General features: G+C 46.9%; 3 protein-coding genes across 13 annotated transcripts in view; 2 read left to right on the forward strand and 1 right to left on the reverse strand.

Moving 5' to 3' along the window:
- LOC130388607 (pleckstrin homology domain-containing family A member 7-like) overlaps positions 1-5,029 on the forward strand; it is a 153,130-nt gene extending 148,101 nt beyond the window's left edge. For 5 of the 11 annotated variants that reach the window (XM_056598004.1, XM_056598014.1, XM_056598007.1 and 2 more), the window contains one exon: positions 658-5,028. In XM_056598004.1, coding sequence (XP_056453979.1) covers positions 658-899 — 242 coding nt within the window. In that variant the 3' untranslated portion in view covers positions 900-5,028. Of the gene's footprint in view, positions 1-657 lie in introns of all 11 variants that reach the window. The other 6 variants (XM_056598003.1, XM_056598005.1, XM_056598006.1 and 3 more) reach the window with 3 other exon arrangements.
- On the reverse strand, positions 2,715-6,057 carry c9h11orf58 (chromosome 9 C11orf58 homolog). The gene is made up of 5 exons (XM_056598016.1): positions 5,900-6,057; positions 5,335-5,418; positions 4,589-4,649; positions 4,372-4,481; positions 2,715-3,517 (listed from the first exon to the last, which is right to left on the reverse strand). The coding sequence occupies exons 1-5, from the start codon at positions 5,954-5,956 to the stop codon at positions 3,194-3,196; spliced, it is 636 nt and encodes a 211-aa protein (XP_056453991.1). The 5' UTR covers positions 5,957-6,057; the 3' UTR covers positions 2,715-3,193.
- Positions 6,058-7,955: 1,898 nt separating this feature from the next.
- Positions 7,956-21,421, forward strand: part of LOC130389785 (transcription factor Sox-6-like) — a 42,377-nt gene continuing 28,911 nt past the window's right edge. Inside the window, exon 1 of the mRNA XM_056599722.1 lies at positions 7,956-8,461. The gene's annotated coding sequence lies outside the window, so the exon portion shown is untranslated. The remainder of the gene's footprint in view (positions 8,462-21,421) is intronic.

Consider the following 21,421-nt stretch of genomic DNA (forward strand, 5'->3'; position numbering starts at 1 on the left):
ATTTGTTGCATTCACACATCTGTGATGAACAAGCAGGATTAATTATCCAAACCATTCAGGGAAGAGAAGCCCTGAATGGTTAGAAACTGCTGATACATTAAGGTGTGGCGAATTAGAAACACACATTCTTACAGCCCGTTTCACTAACTAATATCAGACTGATGGCTTTTGGCCGTTTCTACAAATCATCTCCAATAATGACTCTTGAATCCTACCTGAAGCACCTTTAATGTACATTATATGAAGGTATATTGCTGTAAATTAATCACTGGGGATAGTAGATTACTAGATGTTTTTCATAGTTTCAACTAACGATGGGAAGCAATATTCACGAATTGCAAATTCTACCGTCAGCGAGAACCGTTAAGGTGTACTAACTGCGGCTCTTATTCTTAATTTGTTTAATATTTAAGAAGTTCTGACATAAATCTGATTCCATACATATGACACCATTGACATGCAACTCAAGTAGGTCTTGTAGTTTTTAGATATTTAGATCCAGAAAAGGTGACCAATTATACGTGTCAAACACACGGTAAGCTGTGCATCATAATAATTTGGAGGTTCAGTTCATCTGTGAATGAATACTGTGTCGATGACGCTGCATTGTACTGCCTGCTGGGTAACTCATGGTTTGTGTTATTGCATGCTGTGCAGAGGGACGGACGGACAGACTGCTGGTAGGTACACCTTCCTGGGATTCTTGGTGTTTTGGTTTTATGTCCGGGCTGTTTGGGTTTCTTCAGGGAATGGGCACAGACCCAGAGCATGAGAGATGTGAACTTGTGGTGTGTAATGTGATCACGATGTGTACCTATCGAAAACTAAACGTCCCCTGGGCTCCTCCGCCGTCAGTGGGAGGAGCTCATCAGATTTTTTGCTGGAGGCAGGAATCATAATCATGTACTGGTGGTGATGTAATCCATTCGACAAAATAGTTTCACTCTGTTTGCTTTGGCTTGGTTTTACAAAAGGTGTTTTCCACTTTTCTCTTGGTTCAGAAGACTTTTTAAGACTTTTAATAAAGAGTTTAAGAAAGAGAAGAAGGGAAGATCAATGACTGGACATCCCTTAGATCGCTGCTCTGGGATTGTACTGCTGGGTCCTCTGTTGCTCTGAGAGAGATGGATGGCTGCTTTAAGGAGGAGCTCCAATAGTCTCCATAGAATAAACACATTCATAGCTGTGTTTACTAAATAACAAACAAGTTTCAGCAAATTACACAATTACACTTATCATCGTTAACATTAACACATAAATTGAGTAATAAATCATTGTACAAAATATTTTCATTGAGTCTTTATGATCTTAGATTTTTCTGTTGTGTTTTTCTATTCTTTATTTGGATTCTCCTCATTGCGTAGCTCTGGTCATGATCACCTCCTCCACCTTTATATTTGGATTCTCCTCATGGCGTAGCTCTGGTCATGATCACCCCCTCCACCTTTATATTTACATGTTTCCAGTGGGTCTCCCTTTGACTTGATGTTGACATGTTCTTGTCTTTCAGCGAGAGCAACGGCAGACAACTGAAGGCTGATTATGTCAGGAGTGGTCAGCCTCAGGGGCCGTGCACGTGGGAGGCCCGTGCACGTGGGAGTGCAAATGACGGATGAACTAATCATTAGTTAATCATGATTACTGATATAACACATTTAAAATATAGACCAAGATGCTAATTCCTCTTCCTCTGCTCTTCAGCCTTTAAATAGTAGCTATTTGTATCTTTAAGTTTAAAAAGTTACCTTGTTCTTATTTTGTACTCTTTTGCACTCATGATAATAGTGCCTTATGCTATGAGTGAAAAGTTTTACGCCAAATCAATGTTTCACAATCTAGACTTTTATAACTCAATAACAAACTGAAATAGTGGTTATTTTTCTGATCAAATGATTAATGTATTGGATCAATATTCTTATGTCAATGTTGAGGTGTGTTGTGATCACTGCCAAGCCAAATGTCACTGAGCTTTACTTAAGGCTTTGCTCTAACGCAGACACACGTTAAAAAGGAAAGCCAAAGGTTTATAAAAGGAAGGGTTGTTTCATTAAAAATGTGGTTTTATTCTAAGATCATTTTGTACATTTTGTCGATGTCGGTTGTCTGCAGTAATGAATGGTTGTCTTGGCTCATGCTGTTATCAAGGCTTTACATCTAGAAAACGTTCAATACCTTGTTATGAATAAGTTATTTCCTCAGGACACATTATTCATTGATTCATTCTACAATATTGGATACATACAGTGTTAGATACTCATGGTCTGTTCTAACTTATTGATTCTTATCCATCCTCTCTAAGAAGAGCTCAAGCCTTCTCCATGTACTGATTTTAGATTGTTTAATGCCTGCTTTCCGAACCCAGGGTATTGTGATCATTTGTTTTAAAGACTTATTCAGACAAGCAGCAGATGATAGGACTGCTCTGGAAAATGACATCCTGGTGGGATCAATTCAATTCTTTGCTGATTGTATTGAATTTGAACCTCATCTAAAAGACCTGATTAGATATTGTCATGACGCAGGTGTGCGACCAAATGGGAACATGCACATAAGGCTTGGATAGCCGCAGTATGTGCAGTAACTCACAGCCACTAGCCAGAACCTCTTCCCCCAAAACACTGCTTACTAAAGTCAAAAATACTGCTTGAGTGACAGCATCTCACCACGACTGGTGTCTTTAGACAGAGCCCACTTCGCTGTGGCTGTATTCTCAGTTATCAGCCCACACAAACACAGGAAGGGCCTTAATGGCCCCCCCCACCCAGGGCTCTGGTGGGTTCCGTTGAGCCAGCAGACCTGATGCAGGAGCACCTGGAGAACAGTCTGAAGTGAACAACGCTGAACACACCTTATCTGATAACAGCAGATTGCTGCTACCGCCGTTTATTGACCTCTCTCCAGTTTCTAGACATATTCAAGTGTATCTAATGCTTAGTGCCCATTACACATGATGCCACCCATACAAAAAAAACATTGAAATAATCTAAAAGTTGGCAGTTCAATTCTGACACGGTGACACACTGAGCAGTGGAGAAGAGTGTCCGACGTTAACGACAGGTTGACGTTTCCTCAGAACCGGCTGCTTTACAGGCTGAAGGCTTTGAAACGAGTAACCCGTCAAATAAGATACTACTCAATAAGAAAACAACAATACACCAATGTTCAGAAGCCTCCTGGGCCAGGGAGCCCGGTCCTATGTGGACTTGACAAAGGCCATTTTGTAGCTCCGACTCTTCTTGTCATCCTCATCCTCGTCGTCCTCGTCCTTGTCGTCCTCGTCTTCGTCGTCCTCGGACTGTGATGGCTCTGAGGGGGGGCTCTCTGGCTCAGGGAGTGAGGCGGTCCCCGGGGGCCCTGCTGGCCCCTCTACGGCGCCCCCTGCGGGGGGCCCTGCTGGCCCCTCCACGGCGCCCCCTGCGGGGGACCCCGCTGGCCCCTCTACGTTGCCCCCTGCAGGGGTTCTGGGCTCGTCTGCTTTGGTCTGGTTCTCTGCCGCTTCGGACGGGAAAGACTCCGCCTGCCAGGTGACAGGGTGGGGGGGTGAGTGCAGGTGTTAGGGCCGCTATGGGTCTACTTGTAGATCATAATTCATATGCAACGCTATCTGCATATGCCTTTAGATCCCTCGTTATTTAAGGGGAGGGGGGAAACAAAGGTGTTATTTAGAACCCCGTTACAATTCTAGCCTTACATCAGCTGCATCTGGGCATTTCAAACTGCACTAAGATTATGCCAACCAACCCTGATGAAAGGGGAAAACACTGGTTATTGCCCTTCCACAGAAGCAAGGCATTAGGAGTTTCACACCTTATTTATATTTGCTATTCGTGAACTGCACGGGTCTGCTCAAGTCAACAACTGAAATGTTTTGCCATCACACGCAACTTTTTAAAACTTTTTAAAGCTCTGAAAGCAGAGTATGTGAACTGCCCATGTACAGCGATGGGAGGATGAACTGAATGTCAGGGTGAACCGGGGGTCAGGAGGTTAGACCCAGCCTCTTCACCTCACTGAAGCCCCGCCCATATTCCTCACCTAGCTGAAGCCCCGCCCACAGAGTCCTCACCTGGCTGAAGCCCCGCCCACAGAGTCCTCACCTGGCTGAAGCCCCGCCCACAGAGTCCTCACCGTGCTGAAGCCCACCGAGGCCTCACCTGGCTGAAGCCCCGCCCCCAGAGGCCTCACCTGGATGAAGCCCCGCCCACAGAGGCCTCACCTCGCTGAAGCCCCGCCCACAGAGGCCTCACCTCGCTGAAGCCCAGCCCACAGAGGCCAAACCTCGCTGAAGCCCCGCCCACAGAGGCCTCACCTCGCTGAAGCCCAGCCCACAGAGGCCTCACCTTGTTGAAGCCCCGCCCACAGAGGCCTCACCTCGCTGAAGCCCAGCCCACAGTGCCTGCGGTTGCGTCCAGACAGCTTCCCGTCCATCCCCTGGTGGTACTGCTCCTCCAGCTCCCCTCGGATCTTCTGGTCCTCCGTCCCTGAGAGAGGACACCGGTCAGAGGGTCATTAGAACAAAACCACTACATATAGAAACCATTGAGTAGCCCAGCCCCCCTGGAGTACAGATGAGTCTTGAGGGTCTCACCGCTGCGGAAGTGGGACGTGGACTTGTGGTCCCCGATGACCAGGCGTCCGGTGGGCTCCTTCTGTTGGACAGACAGACGGCTCAGCGTTAAGAAAGACGGACAGACAGACAGATGGCTCAGTGTTAGGACGGACAGACGCTCAGCGTTGGGACAGACGGCTCAGTGTAAGGACAGACAGATGGCTCTCTCTCTCTCTCTATATATATATTTTTTTATATAAATAAATGTAGGATTACGCTTGTTATTTAGAAGGGTCACTGTGGTCAGTCTTTCATGTGTCCATTGTCATTTTTTGTTGTCATTTGTGTTTGCTAGATAAGCACACTGACCATAAGCAGCTGCTGTTGGTTCCCAGTGGCCAGGGCCGTCCTGGAGACGGTGTGTAAACCCCAGCTGGCACCCTTTGCTCAGCCCTTTCTAATTGTTAAGCGTTCGCATATCAGGTGGTCCTCAAAAGTATTGGATGACAATGGAGGAGTTTAGCTCCAGTCCAGGGAACCACGGTGAAACACCGGGCTGAGGGGGAGGTAACGGGCTGTGGGGGGGAGGTAACGGGCTGTGGGGGAGGAGGTAACGGGCTGTGGGGGAGGAGGAGGTAACGGGCTGTGGGGGAGGAGGTAACGGGCTGTGGGGGAGGGGGAGGTAACGGGCTGTGGGGGAGGGGGAGGTAACGGGCTGTGGGGGAGGGGGAGGTAACGGGCTGTGGGGGGGGAGGTAACGGGCTGTGGGGGAGGGGGTAACGCACCTTGCTCGCTCCCATCAACCGCAGAAACTTCTGCTTCCTCTCATCGCTGCCGAGGTCCACGGCCCCCCACTGGGTGGGGCCCTCCTGAGGAGACAGAGAGCTGGTCATCAGGAACCCTTCTGAATCAATAACGTCTCTTGGTAGATGGAGACTTGCCGGGATGACGGCCCAATGACCGGACAGTTGCTCTGAAACCTTGCCATTCTTGGTGCAATACATCTTATAAACTATATAAAGACATACAACATATACATTTTAACTAGATTAAATGGATCATATTGTAATAATTGTATACAATTAAACCCTCTGGATTGCAGCTTTAACATACATTTGGGACCTCAGTGTTATTTGGGGTCGTTCCTGTTGTGTTTAAGTCATTTAATTTAATAATTAAGAGGTTTAACCAACGATGATATATAATACTTTGACTTAAAGTCAAGTTTTACACGATACACTACAGACAACACAAACACATGAGACTCAAAACCCGAACAGCTGAGACTGCTGCACCTCGCGGAGCGACTACTCTGCAGAGGAGCTGACCAATAGAAACACAAGGACCCACGTGGCTCGGTGAGACAGGTCGCTTGGTCCCGCGGAGGCCCTCCGGAGAACTCATCATAGACCAACACTTCTGATACCACGGCTCTGCACCGGGGCGATCTAATCCAGAACGACAAGAGGAGCTGAATCTACCAGCATTAAAACGTCACTTCCGATTCCGTGTTTGTTCTTTAGTCTGCAGCCGATGCTGCCCCCTAATGGCGTGACGTCACATGACCAGGTGACAATGCTGCCCCCTATCGGCAGCACGTCGCATGACCACATAACGTCATCATACATGAGGTTGAGAAAGGGGTAAACCTTCCCTGTAATAGATGAAAGAACTAGAAATTCTTAGTAAAAAGAACAATACAACTTTTATTTTTCTATAAATTATAAATTCTATGATAAAACGAACCATTTACACGCACGCACACACACACACACACACACACACACACACACACACACACACACACACACACACACACACACACACACACACACACACACACACACACACACACACACACACACACATATATATATACATATATATATATATATTTATTTAAATACACTATGCATTATTATTATTATTAGTAGTAGTAGTAGTATTTTATCTGTTTGTTTCCCTCTTATCGTTAAGGGCTCGTGTTTCTCGTGAGGTTAAAGCGCCACCAGGGGGCGCCAGAGGGAGCTGATGGGGACTCGGCTGATCAGAGGCCAGCCGAATCTGAATTGCTTTTATTACATCTTATTGTATCTTATCTTACGTAAGTATACGAGTACAATTCTTAGGCTTGGTTCCTTAAAAGCCACATAGCAGCAAAATTACGAGATAAAGTAAATAAAGAGAAGTAAACAATAAAAATATGTACAAAATAAGTAAAATAAGTAGCAGCATCTAAATAATAATAATACAATAAAAAAATAAAGTTAGTAATAATAAGAGAAATTAAGACAATGGTAATAAGTAACGACATGTAGAAAAGTGTCAAGTGTTGTTTAAAATCTAAGGGTTCAAGTTGTAGTGGTACCAGCAACGGTTGATTCTAGTGCAAAAATGCATGTGCAAATTACTGAAAAATATGTATTTAAATGATCTTTTGTTGTAGTTTGCGTGGGGTTGGTTTGGGGGTAGTCTACTCGACTAAAGCTGACCTGAAGTTCAATTAAAGTGGGTTGAACAAGGAAACAATTTTATTTATTTATTTTTTACTTACCAGTTGTTTTTTTTAAATGCACACATTGGGCCGAACGCACACTCCTTTATTCGCATTGAAGTGCAGGTCTAGTTCAACTGTAAAATACGATAACGAAATGGTTGTGAAATAGTTTATAGTGCACGCTTTAGCACTTTAAGTATAGCATGTTCTCTCTACGCACTGATGTAGCAAAACACCTCAGACTTGACAACTTATTGGAGTCAAACTGAAGACGACAGAGAGGAATCCTTTATCACCACGTCTCAGTTTGTCTCACTGCTCCTCCTGTCTGTCTGTCTGTCTGTCTATCTCAGTGCTCCTCCTGTCTGTCTCTCTGTCTCAGTGCTCCTCCTGTCTGTCTGTCTATCTCAGTGCTCCTCCTGTCTGTCTGTCTGTCTGTCTGTCTGTCTGTCTGTCTGTCTGTCTGTCTGTCTGTCTGTCTGTCTGTCTGTCTGTCTGTCTGTCTGTCTCAGTACTCCTCCTGTCTGTCTGCTCCTCCTGCTATAACAGACCATAATAGAGACAACAGGCTTCAACCAGTACTAATTGATTTATTCCCCACACACAATTATTCACTTAAATGCATTTAAAGTTGTAATACTAGCACGGCGTTTGACGGAGGTGAAAGCATGCGTGTGTGTATGTGTGTGTGTGTGTGTGTGTGTGTGTGTGTGTGTGTGTGTGTGTGTGTGTGTGTGTGTGTGTGTGTGTGTGTGTGTGTGTGTGTGTGTGTGTGTGTGCGCGTGCGGGTGTGTGTGCGTGTGCGTGTGTGTATGTGTGTTTGTGACAGCGAGAGATAGGAGACATAAAAGGAGTGATAGGAGAGGAGAAGAGTGATAGGAGAGGAGTGATCTAAAGGAGTGATCGAGAGGAGGGATCTAAAGGAGTGATCGAGAGGAGTGATCTAAAGGAGTGATCAAAAGGAGTGATCAAGAGGAGTGATCTAAAGGAGTGTTCGAGAGGAGTGATCGAGAGGAGTGATCGAGAGGAGTGATCGAGAGGAGTGATCTAAAGGAGTGCTCCGGTGCTGGTGAACCGGAGGGGAGGGGTTATCCTCTGGCCTCACGGCCTCACTCCGCCTCCCCTCACAGCGTCGGACGGCTGCTCTCTCTTCAGCTCCGATCCTCTCTCCAGTGATCGTTGTCCCCCTGAAGGTTCTGCCGCCTGACGGCCGTCTTTCTGTCTGTCTGTGTCAGTCAGTCCGCCGTGCAGCACGAGGCTCCCCGCTGACTGAAGTTCCCCAAGTCCGACGGGTCGCGCTGAGCGATGGTGACTTTACGCGCTGAACCAGAGGAGCTTTGAGGAGACGTGTTGTTCCCCCCACCGGGTCACACACCGGGTCCTGGACCAGGAGCAGGACAAGGACTAGCAAGCAGGTAAGAGCCGCCGGTCGCCAACTTGTTGAGTTTGGTTTGATGTGTGTGTGTGTGTGTGTGTGTGTGTGTGTGTGTGTGTGTGTGTGTGTGTGTGTGTGTGTGTGTGTGTGTGTGTGTGTGTGTGTGTGTGTGCGTGTGTGTGTGTGCGTGCGTGTGTGCGTGTGTGTGTGCTTGCGTGCGTGCGTGCGTGTGTGTGTGTGTGTGTGTGTGTGTGTGTGTGTGTGTGTGTGTGTGTGTGTGTGTGTGTGTAGGGGGGGGGGTTCTGTCTGCGGACGTGCGTTCAAAGTTCCATCAGAACCAGTCCACAGGCCGCCTGTCACTCATGATAACCCGCGCCGTACGGGTTTCCTTTACACGCGGACCCGCCGTCGCAGGACTGTGAGGGTCTGAGGAGAGGCTCTGTTCAAAGAGACTGAGAGAAACCTTTTTGCTCACTTTGAAGGGCTGAAGCTTATTGCTGACTTCTGTCGCTTCTTAAAACTTGAAACTGAAATTCAGTTGAGACCACAGAGCAGTAAACACACCGGGCGCATTGTCGCACTAAATAGCCCTCGGATCACTATGGATCACTTTGGATCACCATGGATCAGTATGGATCACCATGGGTCACTATAGATCACTATGGATGGATCACTGACTTTAGATCACGATTGATCAGTTGGCTTGGAGGAGTTTATTTACTCAAGCTAACTTCCTTTGGGTCAAGACAAATGACCCTATACATGGAGATGGTCATTAAGGAGACTCGGACTACAGGATTAGGAATGGAATATCAATCTTTTAAAAATGAATTTGTTTTTATATTCTTGCTGTGGTTTAACCTTAACCTTGAAAGCTTATTCAGAGACACATCCCACCGTGTGTAAAAGGCTTTGAGTTGATAGGCCTCCATGTTGTTCAGCCTGTTGTTTGAGGCGAACTCACCTGAAGGCCGACCTGAGTCCACTGGAGTCCGGAACGCGCTAATTGATTTGGTCAGCATGGCGTTTAAAATAAGGAAGGCTTGATAATAATAATAATACTAATAATAATACTAATAATAATACTAATAATAATACTAATAATAATAATACTAATAATAATACATGATATCAAGATTTCTAAAATATAATAAAAGCATCACTTTAATCCAATTTCTTATCAAGACATTTAATCCACAAGTTATTTTTCAATAACACATTCCACCAAGAAGCCCCGGTCGGGGGGCCTGGGGATGATGTCAGAAGCCACCGGAGGACAACACGCGCTCTGCTGAGGCCTGATAGCTCTTCAGCTCTGGGTGTTGTCTAAACTCACACACGCTGCTCGAGATAAACTCTCTCTCTCTCTCACACACACACACACACACACACACACACACACACACACACACACACACACACACACACACACACACACACACACACACACACACACACACACACACACACACACACACACACACACAGACACACACACACACACACACACACACACACACACACACACACACACACACACACACACACACACACACACACACACACACACACACACACACACACACTGCTCGGAGATAAGCTTTACGCACCGCGCGTCGGGCCGCTGATAGAGAACAGATCCGCGCGCACGGACCACACGCGAACACACGTGTCCGCGCGTTAAATGGAAAAACTATTTTTATTAAACAGATTATGTGTCAATCATTCATCCTAATAGCTTGTTTCTAAATATCTATTAAATGAAAGCGTTATTATCGAACTGATTTAATATCTACTATATCTATATTTTTATATATAGCCGTTGCTATATACATAGTAGGCCTAAATATAGTGTTTTATAGCCTACAGCTCCAATCGAAGAGGAGCTCCTCAGCCACTAGTTAGATGATTTGAACATGGAACAATTTATGGAGTAGAGCCTTCCCAAGCTGCTGGTCTGAAACCCGTCGGACGGGGGGGACGGGGGGACGGGGGGGGGACGGGGGGACGGGGGGACGGGGGCGAAGTTGATCCGGAGGCATTTTGTGTGGAGCAGGTGTCGGAGGGCTGGGGAGGCTGGGGTGGCTGGGGGGGGCTGGGGTCCTCATAAGGTAAAGTGGCATTAGGAGGGCAGACTTATATATAGGCTGCTGCCCAATCAGCACATTGTCCGGGGGGGAAGGGGCAGGGGGGAGGGGGGCAGTTAACAAGTTGTTCTTTCACTGGGTGACATTTACAAAAACATTGAACATTGATTTTTGAACAGTTCTTATATTTCTATCAAAAAAACACGCGCAGTAATTAAGAGGATATTATAAACAATGTTGGATTTTTTTTTTTAAATTGTAGAAATTGTTTTGAAAGAATGCCTGCCTTGAAATATTAACCTCCTCTCGATTTAAATTCAATAATTGTGTGTGTGTGTGTGTGTGTGTGTGTGTGTGTGTGTGTGTGTGTGTGTGTGTGTGTGTGTGTGTGTGTGTGTGTGTGTGTGTGTGTGTGTGTGTGTGTGTGTGTGTGTGTGTGTGTGTGTGTGTGTGTGAGAGCGAGAGAGACACACACAGAGCGTGGGGCTGGCGGGTGTGTTATGAACAATAGATCTAGAATAAAGAATAGATCAGGATGGTTGGTCACACACGTCATCTGATTAAATGTTTAGTTATCCGTGTTTCATTACGGTATTATTATTATGAAGGCTCTGCTCTTTTTCTGTAATTTTCATCAAATAATAAAGGGGCAATATGTATGCATCTATATGTAACAATGGAGATATTTATATATCTATAAATAAATATTGATTATTTATACACACACATATTTGCATCTAATATGCATATATATAGATATATAGATGGATATATAGATGGATAGATAGATAGATAGATAGATAGATAGATAGATAGATAGATAGATAGATAGATAGATAGATAGATAGATAGATAGATAGATAGATAGATAGATAGATAGATAGATAGATAGATAGATAGATAGATAGATAGATAGATAGATACATATCTATCAATATATTTATATGTAACAATTTAAATATATATAGTCTATTTGTTGTTTTCAATTTACGTTTGGTAAGCAGAAAAGTGCTTAGTGGTATTGTGATTTGTGTTGCTTAGCTAGGGTCATAAAATCATGCAATTGCGGCAAAAAAAATATTATATCATTTCATTCTGAAATTATTATGTATGCATAAAAGTACTTTTTTAAATAACTGTGGAGGCTGAATGCAGGACTGAAGCAATAGAAAGAGATGGATTATCAACCCTAGAGCATCGAGGCATTGGTGAAGAACTCCTAGAGGGAAGGAACAAATGAAACCGTTACACCAACGCTCTGCTGTTTAATCACAGCTTCTTGTTCATTGGCACTGTTTTCTGCTTTACATCTAAATGGACACACATGTTCAGCATTACTTATTATTGTTCTGTCTGACTCACCCGCATTCTAAAATTTCTGCATCGCCGTTTCAACCTGATATCACAGCAGGAAGCCCTGATGATTTGTTGTCAGGGTGCTTTGGAAAAGACACCATTCTCTGGATTTTAACATGTGTTGTACAAATACAAATTAAACATTTAGCTCCAAGTATTTCCCCCTGGTTCCTAAGTGCATATTAGCCGCTCTATACTTATCTCAGGCTTAACGACACGCCCAAATTGCAGTCTCTGTGCAGAAAAAAGAAAGGCTGAGGCCCCAGAGAATTGGGACTTAAGGCACGCTGGCAGATGCCTGTTACTCCACCGCAATGCCACTGGAAATCTGAACATATGTGTGTGTCTTTGTGTGTGTGTGTTTGCACTAGATCTATGTGTGTATCATTTGTTAGTAACTTTATGATGCATTGGAATGCAGACCACAGATTTGGTGTGCTTGTGTTGATTGGACTGTTGTGGTGTAATGTGATGCGTGTGTGTGTCAACTCTCCCTGAATGTCTGTGTCTTATCATTGATTAGACTGTGCGCCTATGTGTATGCGTAATATCATTTCCTACCAGTGTGTGTGTGTGACCAGTCCGGTTGTAATTTATGTATGAAAGTGGCACCAAACTAAAAAAGAACATCCCCCTTAACACACACACAAACATGCACACACACACACACACACACACACACACACACACACACACACACACACACACACACACACACACACACACACACACACACACACACACACACACACACACACACACACACACACACACACACACACATCCTTCCAACCAGGTAACCTTGGGAAAGGCACAAACCCATTTTGACGATGGGAGAATACAAAGAGCGTTCCAATTGGTCTGGTCTTCGCTCGCCCCACTCGCTCAATTTTCAGGAAAACCTTCTGCGGTCGTCCATCCACACCTGCTCCCTCCATTCTATTCATGGCCATAATAAACAGATCCTACCTGACACCAGCTCCTCAGCGTTCTACACCCCCCCCACCCCCCAAATGATGGTGACCCTCCCCCCACATGGGACGCTTTCCAATAGCATTTGGTGCACTTATTCCAGAGGCATTTAACCACACACACACACACACACACACACACACACACACACACACACACACACACACACACACACACACACACACACACACACACACACACACACACACACACACACACACACACACACATACACACACACACACACACACACACACACACACACACATATTGATACACACACACACAGACACACGTACATGCACACACACGCACACACACACACACACACACACACACACACACACACACACACACACACACACACACACACACACACACACACACACACACACACACACACACACACACACTCACACACACACACACACACACACATGCACACACACACACACACACACACACACACACACACACACACACACACACACACACAGACACACACACACACACACACACACACACACACACACACACACACACACACACACACACACACACACACACACACACACACACACACACACACACACACACACACACACACACCATTCTTTGTTTTCACATTAATATCTCCTCTCTCTTGCCTTCTCTCTCTCGATCTCTTTTTATCCTTCAACCACTCTCTCTTTCCCTCAAACACACACACATGTGGGCACACATGCACACACATACAAACACACGCAAACAATCACACACACTCACTAGTCTTGGCATTTGTTTCGCACAACCTTCTGTGGACGTTCACATCAACAATGTCATTTTTCTGAATGGTTGGCTTACCCCTTTGATCAATGGTAGATAGGATGCAGACATGCTGCCCTTGTTAGAAAGTAGAATCTCTCAATTTCAAAATATAAATTTGCAACGGCCATCCAACATACATCACCGTATGTTAATGTGAAATGAATGTCTTTAAGTTGTGGTTGGTTTTTAGGCAATTGTATTGCAATATTGCTGCCAGCATCCTTTTGTGCATTGTGCTTACAATTATTTGACCATCAATCTGAAGCCAGTAAGGTGTCCGTTAAAGCACACACTTTTAATGTATATCATATTCTCACTCAACGTATCAGACGCACAACCGGACTGCTTTAAGGAACTTCTGTGTCCTTTTTCAGGATTTAAACCCTGAGATGTTCCTGGAATATTCAAATAAACAGAATTATGCAGAATAAACCAAAACATGCAGCATAACAAAATTAAGCAATATCAATGAACAAGGAGCAATATGGCACCAGGCCGACTGAATACAAACATACGACTGGCTAAGGATCAGATACCATACATCCTTATTTGTTAGGTTGTTAGTTCTGTGTGAAAACTTCTAGCGACACCAGATTAAGTATCTATTTGATAGAAATGTGATCATTCAGACAAAAATGATTATCGTAGAAAAAAAACAACAGGACAGTAAGTGTTTAAAGTGCTGGTCGAGAAATGTATGACTGTGCTGTGACCATGTGAATTTTAGGGTTATCGAATGATGACGGAAATCATGTTCCTCCCTTGTTTCTAATTGGAAACGCATCATTTTGGAAACAAAGTAAGATTTTGTAAGGCTGTACGCAAAACAGATCAGAATCACATGCTGACTGCTGCTGCCAACATTTGGTTACAGTCTGTTTCTTCCATCAAGCTCCCTTTGTTGGTTTCATTAAAAAAATATATAATGGCTAAAATTGGTTCTTCTCTGTTGGACGGAGGCTTTCCAGCCCAGAGATAAACATGTAGACCGTGAAAACAAACCATGGAGGCTCCTGCTCCTCCTCCTCCTCCTCCTCCTCCTGCTCCTCCTCCTCCTCCTTCTCCTCCTCCTCCCCCTCCCCTTCCTTCTCCTCCTCCTCCTTCTCCTCCTCCTCCCCTTCCTTCTCCTCCTCCTCCTCCTCCTCCTCCTCCTCCTCCCCTTCCTTCTCTTCCTCCTCCTCCTCCTCCACCTCCTCATTCTCCTCCTCCTCTTCCTCATTTCTCAAAAAGTTGGGGTGGAAATAATCTGCATTGGTCTTTGGAAAAGATATGCCAAGCTGGATCTGCTCCCTGATGTTGGGTCCAGAGATGGAGGACACCTCAGTTTCCTCCCCTCTGAAGGTCTCCATTCTCTGGGGTCAGGGAGCACCGCACAGACCTGTTGTTCCATCGGGGCCGCCGGGGCTTTGTGTGGGCTGCTACCGCTCAGCAGCTTTGACTTCAGACATGAGGAACAAAACCACTTGCTGATGTCTGACTGCCGTCAGGCATGGCCAGCACACACACACGTACACGTACACAAACACGCAGACACATACACGTTCACATACACTCACACGTACACACACACACACACACACACACACACACACACACACACACAAGCACACGCACACGCACACGCACACACACACACACACACACACACACACACACACACACACACACACACACACACACACACACACACACACACACACACACACACACACACACACACACACACACACACACACACACACACACACACACACACACACACTTCAGGTGGTGGGGCTGATGGAGTCTTTATGGTTCCTCATGAAGGACACCTACCATTCAACATCTGCTGGCTGCCACTCAGAGAGACCTTGGTTAAAAAAAGATTCAGTAGCTCTCCCAGCACCACCCACCCCCTACACCACCCTAACCCCGACACCACCCTCCCCCAACTCCACCCTATCCCTACACCACCCACCCCCAACTCCACCCTACCCCCTACACCACCCACCCCCAAATCCACCCTACCCCTACACCATCCTACCCCCCACCTCCAACACCACCCACCACCTCATGCAAATAACAAAGTAGCTAAAGTTGAAGGCCTGTGTCTCAGCCTGGACCAGCTCAGGAGTCCCTCACGTTGGGACAGTCAGTATGAGTCAGGACAGCTTTATACTCTCTGCTGAGCACCACCACGCCAATTCAATTTCTGTTTGTTTCTATTATTTAAACAGGATTGAAGTATTCAAACATGACGTATAGGGATGTAGATAGAACCAGCTATGTCTCAAAATACCCACTTCAGGACCTGGGCCTCAGCACACTTTAGAGGGTCATCATCATCAGACATTCATTTGGTCAGTAGTCTCAGCTTTGATGTGAATCAAAAGGTTTGTGAGGAGCCAGAAGAGGAGAAGGCCCAATATAATCAAGAGGCTGTACCTCACTGGAACCAGTCAGAGGGGCCACCTCACACACACCTCACGTCACACACACACGTCTCACACACCTCACACACACCTCACGTCACACACACACGTCTCACACACCTCACACACACCTCACGTCACACACACACGTCTCACACACCTCACACACACCTCACGTCACACACACACGTCTCACACACACATCACACACACACTAGTCACACACACACACGTCACACACACATGTCTCACAGACCTCACGTCACACACACACATCACACACACACACGTCACACACGTCACACACAGACCCATCACACATACACGTCACACACACACACACGTCACACACACACACGTCACACACACACACATCACACACACACACACACGTCTCACACACCTCACGTCACACACACACACACACATCACACACACGTCACACACACACGTCTCACACACTAACATCACACACACGTCACGTCACACAAACGCCACACACACACAAGTCACGTCACGTAACACACACGTCATGTCATGTCACACACATGTCACGTCACCTCACGTCACACACACACATCACACACACACACGTCACACACGTCACACACAGACCCATCACACATACACGTCACACACACACACACGTCACACACACACACACGTCACACACACACACATCACACACACACACACACACGTCTCACACACCTCACGTCACACACACACACACATCACACACACGTCACACACACACGTCTCACACACTAACATCACACACACGTCACGTCACACAAACGCCACACACACACAAGTCACGTCACGTAACACACACGTCATGTCATGTCACACACATGTCACGTCAACCTCCATATAGCACACATCTGTTCAACATGTGTACAGGTGACCCGGCCTGCCTTTTCATGTATCTGTGTCTGTATCTGTGTGTGTGTGTGTGTGTGTGTGCGTGTGTGACTGTGTGCGTGTGTGTTCGTTCTTCTGATACACAATGGCATACAGTTGTCACAAATGAATTCTCATGAACTTCTCATGAAGATACATCTATCACAGGGGTTCAGATGTTAAAGGTCCCATGACATGCCACCAGGTGTGCTGTGATTAGCCGGCGCAAGCCGTTTTGGAAATCTGCCCCTTATGTTATCACAGGTGGGCGTGTCCACCTAGATGTGGGCTGGATAGATCAGTCTATCAGCCTACCCACTGTAGCAAACGTTGCTCATCTATCCGTCACACATCTAGGTGGACACGCCCACCTGTGATGTCATAAGGGGCAGATTTCCAAAACGGCTTGTAACGGCTAATCACACCGCACCTGGTTGCATGTCATGGGACCTTTAACGTTAGCCTTCAGCAAAAAAACGATCCTAACATTAATGAAGACACAGGGATGAGAACCTTCTCCCTGTGTTCTGTTCTTATAAGAACCTTCTCCCTGTGTTCTGTTCTTTATAAGAACCTTCTCCCTGTGTTCTGTTCTTTATAAGAACCTTCTCTCTGTGTTCTGGGAGCTCCACAACAGGCCTGTGGTCGGAGTCCTGAGGTTGGTGGTGGAGATGAGGCTGAGGGTGGAGGAGGATGGAGATGGTGGAGGGTGGACACACAATCCACCATCTCCCACGTCAGAAAGGCCATTGGTCGCCCACCAGCTGTGGCTGAGGGCGTTGCCGTAAAGAAGCCTTTAATCTGCTGTTGTCATGGTGAGAGTTAGAGAGAGAGAGAGAGAGAGAGAGAGAGAGAGAGAGAGAGAGAGAGAGAGAGAGAGAGAGAGAGCGAGAGAGAGAGAGTGTGTGATTCTTGTGTGTTACTTTAAAGCTCTATGTTTAGAATAGCAACTGTCCTCATTTCCTTGAAGACATCTGGATCCAGGACTATGGAGTGCTACATGTATGTCCACAGACGTAGCGTGAGGTGCTGATGTGCTGATGTGGTGACGTGGTGGATACTTTTTAGGTATGGGTGGGTGTCATTGGGTGTGGGTGGGTGTGGGTGGGTGTGGGTGGGTGTGGGTGCTTGGGGACAGGGAGCACTAAGAACTAGAGGGGTGGGTTAGATGTCTAGCTGACTGCTAAGACTCATGTTTCCTCCCAGTAATCCTACACATCACATGGCAGGATGACAGATGCCTTTGGCCCTGGGGCCTTCATAGATAGATAGATAGATGCCCGTAAACACACACATGCACACGCGCACGCACATATGCTCAGACAGCAGCAGCAGACCGGGAGCAGTAGTCCCACTCTGCGTGTGAGTGTGAGCCAGGGTCCTCCATCTGAAGGGAGTTACAGGCACCTCCCCGCCCCACCTGTTGTGCTTCTGCACGGCTAATGCTAACCTCATGTTGGGCTCGCTGGTGATTCTGGGATCCCAACACATTTGAGGACCTCGCCCCCAGCGCTGTCTCACACTGCGCCGTGGTTCCTCCTCGCTGACTAAAGGGTGCGCAGCCCCCCGCTTCGGGGGCTGGCTGCAGGAGAACAACACACTGCCTCAGCCCGCCGGTTCTCAGGACCCCCGAAGGGGCGGCCGGCGGCCAGCCTGTGATGTCACTTGTTATTTCTGGAGGCTTGCTGAAGGAAAAATCTCATTTGCTTTTGTAAGCGCTGTCATGAAAAGAGGCTTATATCATAAAGACGCTATTGTTGCCACGGCAGTGCATGTGTGGGTGTTTAAGTGTCTCTGCGCTCGACACAAACATCCAGTGCGAAGCTCACCTGGGTTTTAGCCTCACAACTCTGCAAGTTTCAACACAGAATGTACCCGTGTGAACATGTACACATGTACATATGTACACATGTACACATGTTGACATGTGAACATTTACACATGTACACATTCACCCATGTTCACATGTACCGGCAACTATATTGGCAGTTTGTACGGAAACAAAGCAAACAAAGGGATTTCAGCAGCAGCCTTTTGTGGGAGAGGATTTATGAATGAGAGCGAGAATAGCTGCTGATGGTCCAGATTACACTGAGCCGGGTTACTTTGATTTCAGGTGCTTTCTGCGGTTGTGTAACTCCTCACTCTGGGGGGGGGAGTTGGTACCACTACAGCAAATGGACTCTGGTGACAGGCTGGTTTGACGTCTGCTTTAAAAGCACATGGCTTTGATCAAAAAAGATTAATTCCACTAACCATTCATTAATTAGCATCGTTGGCTCAAGCGTAGCAGTTAAGATGTGTGCCTGGTGGCCCTCAACAGCACTATTTGGCAGGATGCAACGTGTGTGTGCCTGAGGTCTGACCAAGCTGAACCACAGAACCGCAATTTAAACACTTTCCATAATCTGTTCTGTTCCTTGATGAGCTAAAATAGGAATCATAGATTAGGTACAGAGGTCCAGAACAGTGGAAGTCATGAGATGAAGAACATCGAATACAAGTATTTCAGACCGTTTTGGTTTATTTTGTTATTCTAGCACAGAGCAGTTTGGCCGCTGACTAAATATTTGAAGTTTGCAAATGTCTGGAAGGACATGGAGCCAGAGAGCAGCCTAGAATAGAGCTAACTGATCTTATTGTTATGTTGTCTGGTGCTTATTGTTGTTTCTTACATAAAAAAAAACCAAACTATCTATATTTATTATAATAAACAGCAATATATCAAGCCCATACCAACACACAGCCACACCCACCAACACACACACAGACACAAACAAATACACACACACACACACACACACACACACATGCACCTTTTTTTAATTGAGTGTTTGTATTACCAGCTTTGCTGTATCTCCCCACCACTCTCAGTCAATCCCTTTGCCCTCCGTCTCTCTCACTGTCTGTCTCTTTTCTCTCTCCCTGGGACAGACAGGCTAATGTGTCCTCCGTCCTCTAAATCATTTTCCTCTTTTAGAGATGACATCCCCAGCTCCTCCCTCCTCCTCCCTCCTCCTCCCTCCTCCCTCCTCCTCCCTCCTCCTCCTCCCTCCTCACCCCTCTTCCTCCTCCCTCCTCCTCCCTCCTCACCCCTCTTCCTCCTCCCTCCTCCCTCCTCCTCCCTCCTCCTCCTCCCTCCTCACCCCTCTTCCTCCTCCCTCACCCCTCCTCCTCCCTCTGCCTCCCTCCTCACCCCTCCTCCTCCCTCCTCCTCCCTCCTCCTCCCCCCTCCCCCCTCCTCCTCCCTCCTCACACCTCCTACCCCTCCTCCTCCCTCCTCACCCCTCCTCCTCTTCCCTCCTCCCCCCTCCTCCTCCCTCCTCACCCCTCCTCTTCCCTCCTGACCCCTCCCCCCCCCTCCTCCTCCCTCCTCACCCCTCCTCCTCCCCCTCCTCCTCCCTCCTCCCCCCTCCTCCTCCCTCCTCCCCCCTCCTCTCAGTGGACAGCTTGGTGTTTGGGGGCTCCACTCCTCCTGGTTCCTTCTCAGGCGTTAATTATTTTGGTTCAGAAGACACAGGTCTTTATTTCCTCTTCCGGCTCCTTCCCTGACACGGATGTCCTTTCTTCTCTGTCACGCTGTGTTCAGGCAGACCTCCCATAACAGATGAGATCTAGTGTTCTTTGACATACACCTCTTGTTTTCACAACCTTTGCGAGTGGCTGTGTTTGCACAGTGGAGAAGGCTTTGTCTGGGCAGGGCGGGACAATGGAGTGGCAGAATGTTATCTGGGACTCTTAGCGCAGGGCGAGGAGCGAGGCCTGGACTTACATACCCCTTGCCCCCGCACCACACACCTCCACTGCCCCGTCCCTCTACTCAAGCATTATGTTAACCACTGACTATGGGAGGGAACACACAGCCACTAATCCGCTGTGATGTTCCACAGCCGCTTGTGTGGATAGCAGAAAGGCAGAGAGTCAACATCCCCTACCTGGTCCCACCCTGGGGACACCAGCCAGACACAGTACACGGACGGAGGTGTGTGGGTGTAGCCCCCTGACGGAGGAGTTTGGGTGTAGCCCCCCGACAGAGGTGTGTGTGAACCCACCCTGACGGAGCTGCCTGTGTACCCACCCTGACGGAGGAGTTTGGGTGTAGCCCCCCGACGGAGAAGTGTCTGAATGGATTCAAACAACACAAACATAGGACATTTTCTTCCTCAGCTTCTTAAATGTATGTGGGTGTTTTTTTTTGTGTGTTTGTGTGTGTATGTGTGTATGTGTGCATTTAGCAGTGTTTGTACGGAAGCCATATTTTTTTCTGACTATGTGTGATGGCGAATGCATGTGTGTGAAAGTGTGTTTGTGCAGGCACACGTGTGTCCGTATTTGTGTTGTGTGTGTCGAGTGTGTGTGCTCCAGTTTGTTTGTGTGTGTGTCCTTTCAGCAACCAGCTGTGGCTGACAGTGTAGCTGGATGATGCCCTCCATGCTGTGTGCGTGGACAGGAAGGGGCCTCTCT

Source organism: Gadus chalcogrammus, chromosome 9 (assembly GCF_026213295.1).
Source record: "Gadus chalcogrammus isolate NIFS_2021 chromosome 9, NIFS_Gcha_1.0, whole genome shotgun sequence".
In the NCBI taxonomy this organism is placed as follows: Eukaryota; Metazoa; Chordata; class Actinopteri; order Gadiformes; family Gadidae; genus Gadus; species Gadus chalcogrammus.

Excerpts from the sequence above, each read along its gene's own strand:
- c9h11orf58 (XM_056598016.1), bottom strand. The coding sequence starts at position 5,956 with ATGATGAGTTCTCCGGAGGGCCTCCGCGGGACCAAGCGACCTGTCTCA. Across the intron at positions 4,650-5,334 it reads GGTTGATGGGAGCGAGCAAG|AAGGAGCCCACCGGACGCCT; the intron begins GTGCGTTACCCC and ends TCTGTCCAACAG. Across the intron at positions 3,518-4,371 it reads GTGGGCTGGGCTTCAGCGAG|GCGGAGTCTTTCCCGTCCGA; the intron begins GTGAGGCCTCTG and ends GTCACCTGGCAG.